This window comes from Acanthisitta chloris, unplaced genomic scaffold, assembly GCF_000695815.1.
Source record: "Acanthisitta chloris isolate BGI_N310 unplaced genomic scaffold, ASM69581v1 scaffold1222, whole genome shotgun sequence".
Classification (NCBI taxonomy): Eukaryota; Metazoa; Chordata; class Aves; order Passeriformes; family Acanthisittidae; genus Acanthisitta; species Acanthisitta chloris.
The window spans coordinates 162,785-177,302 of record NW_008658762.1 but is presented as its reverse complement, the minus strand read 5'-3'; the positions used below and the strand labels follow the sequence as shown (position 1 = coordinate 177,302).

The following is a 14,518-nucleotide window of genomic DNA, read 5'->3' as shown; positions in this document are numbered from 1 at the left end:
GATGTATTTTCATGCTGACAACCAGACAGTGAAACTATTCTGCTGGACTAACTATTCTGTTAGTCTCCCACTAACTTCGGAACAAATACCTTAAAGATGAAGTTCTGACAGTCTTTGGTCTTTCTCATACTTAGCATATTAATTTACACTTCCTTAAAGAATTTCTAAAAGTTGTAGTAGCGTATTTACCTTTCAGACATTCTTCCCTCACTCAAATTTGATTGAATTTATTGAAGGCTATCTAAATTATTGGATGAAAAGGGCAGATTGGCAAGCAGAGACACACACTACATGTCCCTTTGTCTTTCAGAAGTAAGGTTAAAATATGGATGCTGGAAAACAACCTACTTACTAGCATAAAGAACAGTGGCTAAATAGTGCCTTTTTTTTTAACAGTAAACATTTGTTTACTTTTTCCTGACAGTAGTCTCTTTTGTATATACACCATTATAATGATTCAAACTTTAAAAGGCAAATAAAAGTCTAAATTCTGTTTTCTAAAATTATTTGCCTAAAACTAACTTTGTAGCGCTACCAAATGATGACACTTGTTAACTGTGATTGGAAATAGCTCTTATTCAACTGAGACTTAGAACCTAACTTGATTACTTAACAGCCTTTCAAAATAAGGTCTTTAGAAAAGAAATCTTTTTCCTGGACTGTTCAGTTTGATGTCCATAGCAGTATATATGTACAGCTCTTGAATTAATAGAGTCTCTGCTTAAATACTTTTTGGCTATGTAAAAAAGGTTAGAAGTCTAAGGGGGAAAAAAAGGGGTGGGGAAATGATAAAACTATTCATTTCCCTATTTGCCTAAAATGAAAATATTATCAGTTCTGAGATTAGATCAGAGAGGAAGAAAGATTAGGAGCTGTTCTTTCTTAAAACCGTGTTGTCACTCCTCCCCTAACAATATGTTTCTCCTGTAACCTTCCTACTTAGCAATTTTTATTGGAATAGTTCACATCCAGGGTAAAGCTGAGGCATCACCATCCTTCATTATAACTGCATCTCTGAATCTCCTGTGGTTACCACAAAAACCACTGGTATTGAAAGTACTTACACTCCTGGCATCTATCTTGGACTGAGATTCTGTAAGCCAAGTTTCAAAATTACTTGAAAAATTGAAACAAACATATTTGGAGTAATAAAATCCCCCATAATCAAAGAACTTTATGAATCTGCCCCACAGCAATATATTTTTATTAAAATTAATGAAATTCCTCACATTTTTAATGGTTACTAAACCCATCCATCCTAGCTTCTGCTCCCCATGGAAACTGATGAAATTATTGGGCATTCATTTTAACATAATTTATTAACAATGATAGTAATTTCTGTCTATTTATTATGTATGTCACATGACTGCAGTACGGAGTGACAGCAGAAAGTGTAACTAGGGCAGTGCCACAATAACACTTCTAAAGTTACAAACTGTAAATTACCAGGTTTAGTTTGTGGTACTTCTGGCCCGACAGATGTTTTGGGTTTGGAAGGAATGAGTAGTGTTTCTTTTGGAGCTGAAAGAAAAGGAAAAAGATTATTATTGTATTCTTCAGGAGTCATGATACAATGCCATATTTAGCCCACAGAAAATGCATGCCTCAAATGCCTAAAAAAAAAGAGAGTAACAATTCCAAGGCTTTCTGGAACCTGAAACAAAATGACTATCCAAACCACGGAAAAGTCCCAGCAGTGGGCTGTAGGATAAGTTGAGTTAGTGGCTAAAATTCTTGCTCTAAAAGAAAAATTAGGCTGCTGAATTTGTTTGGAGATTTGACAAATACAGGATTCTGACCAGACATAAGCTGTAGGCTATTTCTGTTTTACTTCTAAAATAGAACTGAGAATTATCTGTACTAAGAAACGTGCATGTGTGTAGCAGAATGAAGGATAGTGAAACAGCCTTATACAAAATACCACACCCTAGCATGTTCTCCAGAAGTTTCTCCTTTGAAAACTTAGAAATACCTGCATCTTAGCGTTAAGGAAACTTATTTACCCATTGTTGCCCTTGAATGCTCAGTGGTAGTAGAAGATTTTGTGATAATTGGTTGTGGAGTTGTCTGATGTATTGCTGTTAAGGAGAAAATGTGAAGAATCTTAGAATATTAGTCAGTAATAAAAATAAAGTAGCATTTGCACTATTTCTAAAACTTCTAAAATGCCCCAAACTAAAGGACTAGCAGAATATCTTGAAAATCAACTGCTGACAGGTATAATTACCTTTATATTAGCTTCTGCTATACATTCTTTCTATAGCAAAAGATGGGAAGACACAGAGCCTCCCATAACAATTTTTAAGGCTACTTTTGTTCCAGTATAGCACACAATGTCAGTTGCTAAATATACAGGCTCATTGCAAAGGAGTTTTGTCGTATTTTATGAAAAGAAATAAAAGTGCTCACAGAGAAATGTCCCTAATTACCAGGAAGTAATCAGAGAGAACTCAGTCTATGTACCCACTGAAATTTGTCAATACCTACGTGACTACATTTTAGTCATCATTTGCTATATGTAAGAGAAAGGAGGGAAAATATTCTTGATGTTATACCACAAATCTTACTATTATTTTCAGTATAGTTCTGGCATATTTCAGATTGATTTTCTTACATGTAATGCATTTGTTTCAGCACAAAACCATCTATGGGTGATTCCATTGAGAAGCACAAAACCTGAGGCTAAGGTAAAGAATGATTAAACACAAAGATATGAAATTAAAAGAATGATTCCATTACCAGGTTTGGTGTGTGGCACTCTTGGTTTTCCAGGTGTTTTTGGTTTGGTATGAATGAACTGTTTTTCAGTTGGAGCTGGAATAAAAACAAACAGCACCCAGAACAATAATTGAAAAAACACACTGCCTTCATAGCACACAAGGAACATAAGTATGATCTGATCTGTAATAATGCAAATTATGTAAGGGTAAAGCTGAAAATCAATCAGCTGGAATTCCTGCAAAGAAAGGAAAACAGGTTAAATGGCCACTTACACAAGCAGACTTCCCAAAAACTATATACCAATTTGTAGCTTTGCTTGAAGCAATGAGGAATATAGTCATGAACATCATACTGTAAAGTAATGGGACAAAATAGATAGTAGTAACCTACATCTTCCATATCTGCCATACATGAGTATCTGAGGACAGGATCTATTTTTCAGTGGACCCTTTGTACAAAACTTGATCTATAAACTTTTTTGTATTTATGTGGGAATGATTAAGTGTTGTTATCTTCATACCATTCAGCTAAAAATTCTCGGCATAGTAGGAATCATTTTCTGGGAAAGGTTATCTTGCTAGTCTGTGATTCACACCAATGTGAGAGGTCCCAAATTATTTGCCTTAGCTTTTGCATTCTTCATCCCCCTTGCTCTGGAGAACCATTTTCTGCATCTGAATATTGCATCAGGTAACCCCAGATGTGTACAACAAGGCACATACTTCATAAAGCTATAGAAAGAGATATGGAATTCATACTAACCTAAGTATCAATGCATACAGTGAATAGATATTAAAATGGAAGCATGATGAAAAGCATTTTTCACTTCCTCTTCCTCAAAAAGGAAAAACATAGCTTGAAGATCACTACATGGCTATTAACACTTCATTAATGATATCATTTCATTCTCAGAAAATCATTGTCAATGTCTCTGAAACTGAGGACAGAGAACTGATTATTGGCAAAGATTGCTCAAGGAATACTCCTGCTGCCCAATACTGCTTGGATCCATTGACCCTGAATTGGTCCACATCTGACAATTAAGTCAAGAAGAAAGAATACTCAGCTAACGTTTGATATATTCAAGAAAATTTTCCCACAGTGATTGACTGGAAGTTATCAGAGAGGATGGTTTTAAGAACTAGTATTGGATTTAGAGGGTGGCATAGCTAGTCTATATTTTATACTATAGTTGACACTTTATAATTTTCTTCAGTAAAATTATACCATGAGGAGTGAAGAAGAGAATTTTAGAATGACATTATCCATACGTCAGATGAAGAAGTTACAAGAATACTATCTGCTTTTTAAATGAAGTCCCCTTTTACTGGAAAATAGACAACTTCTGGTGGAATTGCATCATCATGACTGGAAAGGCTAGAAGATGAGGAAAAGAACCCTTCAAAGTAAATAAGCACATGCATTATTACTCTTATCAAGACCAAAGAGCAAGTAAGTATCTAGAAGCAGAGCAAAATTTCATTATTAGCTTTTAATAAAAAGGAATGAGCTCTCTCTAAGATGATCTTCTCTAAAAAGAATGGAAAATAGAATAATTATTTATAAAAAAACACATGGTTACCCAATGTTGCCTTTGTTCTTTCAGGAATATGAGGAATCATAGTAGTATCTGGTTCATCAAAGGTTGGAAAAATTTCTGTTGGAAAAAGTGTCAGTGAATGATCTGAATAATGAATAGAATCTCCCTTTCCCTCCCACCCCCTTAAAAAAACCTTTAGCACTATACTGTATACACCAGGAAAGGGATGCTTTGAAACAGCAATGGGCATTTACACTCAGAAATTTGTGGTCATGAAACAAGTGTAACAACACTTCAGTGAAATCACAGATGTGATTGTGAAATCACTGTGAAAGGGGATTATTATGGGGAGTCATCTAATCAAAATACACCTGAAGGGAATCCTCAGTCTAATTTGGATGAAAATGTATATAGAGAGGAAAAGCACTGCAATAGCGTTAAGAGATTTCTCTCATAAGAGCTACAAAACCATGGTGCAAATTACTGAAGTGTGTTGCTCAGATGCAAGCTGTGAAAAATTCAGATATTCTTCTGGTAATATCTGCATAAGATAAAAAAAAATCTTGAACTGTTGAAGTTTCCATCAGTGATATGACTTAATTGCAGCACTGCAGAGGTTTCTTAAGCTAGAATGATACCCAGATAACAGTAAATGCACTGATGACAACTCTCCCCCACTGCCCACCCTGAAAACAGTTGCTCAATTAGCAGCCACAGCTTGACAAAAGACTGGATAATTTACCAAACTTCCTGTGTGGAGCATCTGGAATAGGAGTTGCTTTAGGTTTAAAGGGAGTATGTTGTGGTTCTTTAGGAGCTGAAAGAAAAGACTTGTTTTAAGGGTTTATACTTTTCAGAAATTAGACAGGTTTATTGCACAGACACTGCATGCCTCATGCTTGCAAAGGAAAACAATCCCTGCATGAGAGACTGAAAAACTGAGTGTCAGATACATACAGGAATTTGAAAAGAAAAGAATATCATGAAGAAAAACGTGGGTGGAAACTTGATCAAGGAAGCAAAATCTGGAGTCGGGCAACGAAAAGCTGAAAGACCACAGACAACTATAGTGGACCTGTTTCCATCTGTATTTCAGAGCTCATAACTGGAATACCCATGGCATGCTTGTCTCCTACAAGTATCAAAGAAACTACAGTGTGTGTGACAGGGAAAGAAATTTTCTGTGAAGGCAACAAAACAGCTAGGAATCTTTCAATACCTGGAACAGAGTAGAATTAAGTTCAATAAGTAGAAAAGAAAACAAATCAAAACCACAAACAGATGATGTGAAAACCAGATTGATGATATACAAGCATTGGTCCAAGCAGCAGGGTAAAAATAATAATGACCAGCTCAAGGTAACATCTTTACCTGTTGCTGTCTTTTGTGGTTCAACTGTAAAAGTACTAGGTGCCAAAACTTCATAAAAACAAGAAGATACACAGAATTAGTGGTAAGTATAAGCAAAAGGGTAAAAATACTTCCTTTTACATGACTGATTTATTTTCAAATTGGAACACATACTTATTTTTTTTATTATTTTTTTTAAATTAGTGAATACTCACTGAAAATAATGTTCAACTGATAACTTTCAGAACCATTAGGAGTTACAGAGGTTTGGCAGTTCACTAGTATGTAAATACCTATTAAGTATATTTTTAAGGGTCAAATTCCATTCCCAGGGCACACAACCATATGGGTGATTTGACTTACAGATATTTAGAGTCATACATGAAGGCCCTCAAATATGTTTTTCTCTAAGCACCTCTCGATAGGCACAGAAGAGATGCAACTTCTTCCAAGAATGTTCCTACAATGTTTGTATGTTGTCTACACTGCTATACAGCTATCATTGATAGCTGTCATGTGGCTGAAAAGCATACATGACTCTAAAACTTGGACACTAACAATAGAAATCAGCTCTATCTTCCTTTAAACACCTATTTAGTGATCATTAGAAAATGTATTTATAATATGAAGAGATGTTAATCAACGCTTGTTTCATTCAAGGAAGGACAACCCACAGAAAGCCTGAATATTCAAGCTCAAAAACCCAATATATTTACCAGGTTTTGTGTGTGGCACATCTGGACTTGGTGATGCCCTGGGCTTGGAAGGGACTCGACGACTATCTTTTGGACCTGTGAAGTTGAACAAAGTTTAAAACAGTTTATTGGGCATGATGATTCTTGGACCTGCAAAGATAAGCAAAGTTTTGAACTTGTTATTGGGGATGATCATTCAATCTAAGTATTTGAGTTTCCTGACAGGAGATGCATTGTTTCTTAGGAATTATTTCTGTCATTTGAAAATAATCATGAAGAGATCTCCTGTCCGTGCAATCAATATTATGTTAGTGCAGAGACTAAAGAAAAAGTGACAGTTACAGTGCAATGTCCAATTAACTCTCCAAAAAGTGACAGTTACAGTGCAATGTCCGATTAACTCCTCTCAGGAATATCAAACAGCTTTCTGCAGACTAAACTGCTGTAGTTCTAACACTTCTCTTGTTGTGATTCTCAGGTGTTTCATACTTAAAAATCTGCTGCTCCTTTAAATCAACTGTGCATTTTTTTAAATGCAAAATCTCCAGCAAAGTAGTCAAAGCAGAAGAAACATGGAAATTTACCACTAATTTTCAGTTGAACAGAGCAATTGCCAAAGTTTAGGGAACAGGAAAGTCCTGCAATTTTACACTCGTAAATGGGTAACTAAAAGCTGTCACACTCTATGGACATTAAGATGCAAATTTTCCTATGTGCAAGGGCTAAAATGAGCGTTAATCCTCACATGTCTATCATTATAAGTTATTGATATGTATGAATATCTAGTTGATTGTCTTGTTCCATGAGAGCTATATAGCAAAATTTGATTATGACAGTGAAACACAGCCTATTCAATAAGTACCTTCAGAGAACTCTTGCATTTTGAAACTTTTCAAACTGATGAAACTTTCATTCACTAAAGGCCAAAATATTGATAAGCTTACTTGCTCTAGTTGGAGGAACACGTGGACTGGGCGATGTTTTTGGTTTGGAAGGCCCATGACGTGTGTCTTTAGGAGCTGAATGAAAGAAACTGGGTTAAATATTACAGAAGTTTTCCAAGGTATCAGCGTCCACTATCACCCACAACAGTCAGCAAAAACAAAATAAAGATTCGAACCAAAGATATCCTATGGAAGTGATGCACAAGAGAGTTTTGAATAAAATCAGGTTACAGAGAAAAGAAATAATCTTCAGTGACATATCACCCAAGCGTGCGATAAAATTATTTATTCTATTTAAGAAGAGGACTTAAAAAAATAAAAGAAGAAATGAAAATAAGTATCTTCAAATGCAATCCACTCTTCTGTAATGGAGCTTGTCATGAAACCATTCACAGTACAAGATTCAAGTGACAAAAATGCCTTAGTCAAATGGATCTGCCTCAAGGAATCATATGACCCAAGATTATTGAAGGTATTGTGTTCTGACAGTGAGATTGTTTCAAGTGAAAGAATTATTTCTTAGACCTCTATAAAGGACTGAATTTCATTTTGTAGAACTAGAGGGGAAGGGAAGCAGAAAAAGAAAGCCTGCAGCATGCAGCTCTGCCCACCCAAACCATATGACTAACTAAAATGGTGCCACCTCTACACTATGACTGAGAAAATATGTTAGGACCCTGTTCTGATCTGCCCCTTATAACTAAATATTGAAGGAAATTGCCCTATGTTATGTGCATAACAACGTGAAAGGCACAAGGATTCTCCTCAATTGTATGAGGAGAAAATAAGAAAAGAGACAGAGAATCTTGAATGTTAAATTAATAAGAACATGCAAAGAAATTTGATCATTTTTTTCAGGTCTACTCAATTACTTCTGTTGAAGAAAAAAGACAGTGACTATTCAAACAAGAAAGTATCATTACCTACTGTTGACTTTGGTTTCTCAGTTCTAAATGTAATTGGTTCCAGAACTGCATTAGTGTAACAAAACAACAAAAACAAGTATTACTGAGAACATTCAAAACATTACAATCACTGTCTCCACAATGATCATACCATCCCTGCTACAGCCAATGGCAGATGGTCACTCCTCCTTGAAACTCAACACATCATAGCATCATGCTGCTCAGAATTGCCTCTGGTTCAGGGTAATAGCTCTAATAGAGAACAGATTCAAAGTACAAATCTGAAGCTTTTGTAAAAGCCACAAAGAGACTGTGGGTGGTTTTTCACCTTTGACTTTGTACACTCTCTTGATTTATTTCAGGGTTTTGTATTACATGGTCTTAAATATCTGAACAACAAAAGGACTGTGGAAAGGTGAACTGAAAAGTATAAATTAATAATTGTGCCTGGGAAAGATAAAAACAATCACACAATTTGAGAAACACAGAACAGAACCTTTCCTTTCTGCAATGACACCACTTCTTTTTTACTTTCACTTTCCCAAAACCCAGGCAAATTCACACAGACGAGACCTATTTTTGCTGACAATTGTATGGAAAGCTCCCACTGCACAGTGACTTAAAACGTAAAAAAGAACAGCAAATAGAGATTTTAAACTTACTCAGTTGCTTATAAATTCCACATGTCACTGGATTTTATCCCTCAAGGAATGTTCCGTCATATCCACCCAAGGGATACATATCAATCTGAAGCTTCACTGGTCACAATAGGATTCGTGAGATACATATCAGTATGATAAGATAAAGAAACAATGCACTTACCAGGTTTTGTTTGTGGCACCTCTGAACTTGGTGATGTTCTAGGTTTGGAGGGAAAACGCTCTGGTTCTTTTGGACCTAAAATTAAAAAAAAAACAAAGAAAAAAAGAAAAAAAGCAACTATTAGAATTTTTTGGAGAACTGATACTGACAGAAGGCATAATATCAAAAAGAACCCATGTTTGGGACACAAAAAGTTTGTATGAGAAATGGAGAAATATGAATGTCTGGTCACAAAGAAATGGTGCTGATGGAGAACCTCTGCAGCATGATAACATAAAGAGAGGCTAGTATGGATGGACCAGTATAAAAGATGAAGCAGCACACGACAGAAACTGAGTATAGAGACACATAATCAAAGGTAGATTGTGGTGTTTCCGTCTATTTTACAGAACATATTTGTGTGAGAATAACTAAAAAGGATGATTATGAACTGTTAGTGTAGACTTGCAAATAAACCCTTACAGGATGAAATTAAATAGCAAAAATATGATGACAGTGGAGTGGAATGAAGATGTATTTGTGATGCTCAGTATATACTGAGAAAAAAGTTAAATATGATGCTCCCCACGTGATTTACCCTGTAGGTAAAACTGTTACCTATTGTTGGTTTTAGCTGATCAGTTTTAAGTGTTATAGATTCCAGGACTGTATCAAAAGAAAAGAGGTAAGAGAATACAATTAGTATTGGTTGTCTAGTAATTGCATTCTGAATCATATACTATGGGTACTGCCTCATTACAGAAACAGTGAAATTAAAGAAGTCTCTGAGAAATCAGTGTGTTCTGCAACATCATGTGAGCTTAGTTCTCCCTTAGGCTTCAACGAGATATCCAAATACGTATCATTCTCTTATTAAAAAAATGGCTTTTTAGGGACACAAGTCTCTTCCCTTTGGGGTGCTTTTCCAATGCAATTTATAGATACAACTGGAATCAGAGACCACTTGCTTGTTTTCTGGATGCTGTGTTATTAAAGAGCACAATGGTGCATGATCATCCACTTCAGTTCTAAACTGGTATGGATCTAAAATAAAACTGGTTGTGACACTGATGCTATTTTCTTGCATTTCTCACATTAGAAACAGAGTCTCAATAGAAATGGTTTCCCTCTCTGTGTGTCAGTTCTGCTGGATGCATGACATACAATTAATTTATTTGGGTTTTTTTAAGACAATCACAAGGTAAGTGGATGATGCTGTAAAAAATGATCTATATATTATAGATTTTTGAAACAGAAAGTTTTTGGGGCTTTTTTATTTATTTTTTTAAACATGGAACAGTACAGACCTGTAACATTTGTGTGACAAAACCATTTTTGAGAAGGCCAAAATGGCTGCAGAGATAAAAACTGAATTTATGAGAAGTTGCATTTTAAGGTGTAGTTTGGGAACATGTTTTATGATCTGCTGCCTTGGTTACACAAAAGTATGAGAGGACAAGGATTTTGACTGTTTTCTGCAAGAGGAAATCACAACAGATTTAAAAAATATTGCTTAATGTCTACAATTTAAAGGTCTTCAGTAAAGTGCATATCATGAAATTTTTCACATTTACCAAAACATAACGTATCTTGATATTTGCTTTCCTTAAAATTTCCTGTGGTTATTACCAACCGGATAACAGAGGACAGAGACTAATTTTTTCTGCCTACCACTGAATTCAACTGCTTATTTAATGTCATAAAAATCCAGTATTTTGGTATATAGTTTAAATTATAATTAATGCTAATAAATATTTATAAACAAATACTAATTATGCACTGGGTAATTTACTGGCTCATGCAGAAATTAATAACATAATGAAATCAAGTAATTGTGACTTAAAATGGAAATGTAGTTATTCTAACAATGCAATGCAATGTGGGAAAGAATTATACCATCTAACTAGCCATGGTACATCCTTCCAATTCCTAGGCATTTGCTTTAGTCACCACTGTCACTGAGCTTAACAACAATATTGGCATCCTGTTGCCATGAAGTAGCAGAGATTTATTCTTTTGCATGATGGAAAATAACCTAGTGAATATTTCTACTCCTGAAAAGTGCAAATAAATCGCTGAACACAGCAGAACAGAACCCCATTATGTTTTCACTGGCTCAGCTAACTAAACAGCTGCTCAGAAATACATTTCAATCCAATATAAACTGTATTAGAAACAACCACAAAGCAGTTTACCATCTTTGGCTTGTGGGATATGAGGTTTGCGTGTACTTTTAGGTTTAGAGGGAACACGTTGAGTCTCCTTGGGAGCTGGAAGAGAAAATGTGGGTAATACGTTGGTTAAATTGCACAGCAATTAGGAACTGATACCAGCTGAACACACAAGCACAGAAACCTCACACCTGCAACAGAAAAGAAAAATCTCTTTATAGGAAGTAGGAAAGTCAGGTAATACCCTCCATGTGTTTACAACGATCTATGCAAGAAAGTAGAATTTTAGTAATTTTTGAAGCTCATGTTTGTTGTTTTGCTTGGCTTTTTTTAATAAAAACTGGAACAAGCACAAACAAGCATAATTATGAGAAAGGTGATTCAGAGCTGCCAGTGTCATTTTCTTAAAATAAGAGGAGACATTCCAGCTGTGAAGAGAGCAATATGGCCAAGTGACGTGAATGCCAAGCAAGAGAATTACCTAGAAGAAAAATGAAGTTAAATGAAACAATCCTAAGGCATAAGGTGATCAGTGATGCTTTCTGTGATGAAAAAAAATCAAACATGACAGCTTGCCAAGGAAATAACATTACCTATGGTTGACCTTGGTGGTTCAATTCTAAGTGTAATAGGTTCCAAGACTGCAACAGAAATAGTGTGACAAAGTAAGTGTCGAACATACTCCAAAAACTTAAAATTACTGCACTGGTAAGTAGAAAAGCAGGTGCTACTACAACACCACAGTAATATGGATCTTCAAACTAACTTTTACTTTTTAAAACCATAGGCAATTCAGTTCCTAATAATAGAGGTTAAATAAGAAATTGGACAAAATTGATGGCAGCAGAAGCAAAAATATGTGGATAGAAATCAGTAGGACAAGCAAGAGAAGAGATCACAGAGCTTAACTCAGCTACAGCAAGGGACTCTAGTTAAACAAAAATGTCAGGAATCCCCAAATGGAAGTCTGTTACTACTTGAAAGTACCGTGCTGACCACGACCATGAATGTTTCCTCAAAGGTGAGCAGTTAACCAGAAAACTAAAAGACTACTATTTGTACAGCTATATTTAGTAATTATCTGATAAAAAACTTCTTAGTGTGTTGTTACTACATCCTCTTAAAATTTGGATCACAAAACCAATATATCATGTCCTTTTCCTCCTCACAAACTATGCCAAATGGGAAAAAAATAAATTATGAAATGGCAGAATTTATAAAAATTTCGTGTCAGTACAGAAAAAATATTTATATTAATGCATAAAGTCTCCTGTCTCAAGGCAGTAACAACTAAAGTAGCATATAAAATACAGATATACACACCTAAAGATTGAACCTTTTCTATAACTGATCCTCACTAGTCTCCTAAACTCTCTTATACATCTATCAGTTTTAAAAATGGGCTTCATAATGAAGCCATTATTAAAATTTATTTCATATATGTAATTATAAAACTTTGTAAATAATGCTTTGGTACTACAGTATTTATTACATGTCTATTAACATACACAGTATAATATTCCATAATATTAATATTGCTGCAAAGGAGGAATAAAAGCCAAAAGAGCCAGTATTAACTTCTACTGACAGTGGCCAGATACTTTACAAAAAACTTAAACTAGTCAATAATTTTTCTTATGTTCTCACTACATATCCCTGGTTTGCAATGGCTGTGCCATTATTCAAGCTCATCATTTACCTTTGGAATTCAAATTCTAAATCTTTTTCTACAAAACACTAATTTCCATTTTCAGGTTGCCTTTGAAAAATAAGTGGAATCTTAAAAACAAAAGAGCCAACTTCAGATTCCAAGAATAAAGTTATAATCTTTGTTAGGTCTGCAAATTGTTTTCGGAAGCAAATTGATTTCTCTTTCTTCTCCCCTCCTACAGGACAAAAAAAAAAAAAAAAAGTTGTGTTCTCTTTCTTACTTTCTGCATTAATAGCAAGTCTTGAAGTACACATTTCAAAAGAAGTGCCCTATCAGATTTAGCTTGAGGTGTTTTGGTCTTAGCAGATGACTAGAGATTCAGATGTGTGGAATGTGTATTTTGGATACTAGAAAAAAAATGGTTTGTGAAAACAGTATTGTAACTGAAAGCAAATGGTGTCCCATAGAAGAGTCACATTCAGATTCAGCAATGAAGAAATGAAGTCTAGGAAATTACCTTCAGTTCATAGCAATAAATAACAACAGAAAAAGAAATGGTACTATGTGTTCAATGCATGAAATATTGTTGGATATGGGCAAAACAAGCAGACAGAGCCTTGAATAAAGGAGAAATCAAAGACCTGGATGTTCTTCTGTAGCAAAATTAACTTCTAAAGGTTTAGTCAAAAGCCAAAGAAAAGAGACTTGGCAAACGATGGTAAGAAAACCTTGTTATCCAATGTTGACCTTGACAAATCAATGTCATTAGAGGAATTTTGAAAGCATTTAATGATGTAGAAATTATTGCAGTTGAAAACACTGAATCTAAGTGATTTGTTGCTAATTAACCAAACAAATTGATTCTATTTTAGTAAGTCATTTAAGTATGGACTTAGAGTTTGCCCAGTGAAGTATCATATATGTAGTCAGCTTCATCCAGGTTTTAAAGAGCAAAGCTATATCTCTGAAAAAAATCTTGAAGCCTTTCTCAGAATACAATCTGCACAGTAAATGCAAACAGTGACTCAAATTGTCCTTTGAATTAGATATAATATTTCAGGGCTCACTGAAGGACACCTCGAAAAATTCCCCCTACTGCACAAATTGTTCACCAGTTTGTAGTTTTAAATGTCATTCTTAGATTATGTTATTTCTATAAATCTTTATCATTGCAATAATTCTTATTATTTCTTCTTCTAATGTAATTGAAGCTTCCAATTAAGATACCTTTGAAGTGATATTCTGTCTCTTAGAAGATATCTTCATGCTAGAAATACGGAGAAATAATAAAGCCCCAAGACTATACTTCCGTTTGTGGGGTTTGGACCACATGTGAATAAGCAAGAAGCCTACAGGAAATGGTGTTTTCAACTGCACATACTATCAGATCAGTGAAAAGAATGACTAAAGATGACTCATAATCATTACCCTCTGCAGTCTTAGGATGTTCATATGTGTAGGGACTCCTAGTAGTGACTGACACTGGAATGGTTGCTGCTGGAATAAAGAGAATTTTCTTGAGAAAAATACAAGTGCTTCTATATCTATTTTTCAACTGCTGGTATGGCTCAGGTGCTCTTGCTCCCCAGTTAAAGTCCACCTCCTTCCAACTATTCAAATGAGAACACTGAGTAAAGGATAAATTTACTAAATATACATACAAAACCCTGTGTAACTTTTGCTGCTCTTGGAAAACAAAAAGTGCATTTATGCTACAGGAACACACTGGCAGAGAAGCTC

The 14,518-nt window shown here is 35.0% G+C and overlaps 1 protein-coding gene across 1 annotated transcript in view; it reads right to left on the bottom strand.

Moving 5' to 3' along the window:
- Window positions 1–14,518, bottom strand: part of ABI3BP (ABI family, member 3 (NESH) binding protein) — a gene marked incomplete at its 3' end in the record, with an annotated part of 108,201 nt that overhangs the window by 19,379 nt on the left and 74,304 nt on the right. The window contains exons 11-19 of the mRNA XM_009085208.1: window positions 11,721–11,768; window positions 11,152–11,226; window positions 9,575–9,622; window positions 8,978–9,052; window positions 7,251–7,325; window positions 6,328–6,402; window positions 5,633–5,680; window positions 2,740–2,814; window positions 1,447–1,521 (exon numbers count right to left, since the gene is read on the bottom strand). Coding sequence (XP_009083456.1) covers window positions 1,447–1,521; window positions 2,740–2,814; window positions 5,633–5,680; window positions 6,328–6,402; window positions 7,251–7,325; window positions 8,978–9,052; window positions 9,575–9,622; window positions 11,152–11,226; window positions 11,721–11,768 — 594 coding nt within the window. The remainder of the gene's footprint in view (window positions 1–1,446; window positions 1,522–2,739; window positions 2,815–5,632; window positions 5,681–6,327; window positions 6,403–7,250; window positions 7,326–8,977; window positions 9,053–9,574; window positions 9,623–11,151; window positions 11,227–11,720; window positions 11,769–14,518) is intronic.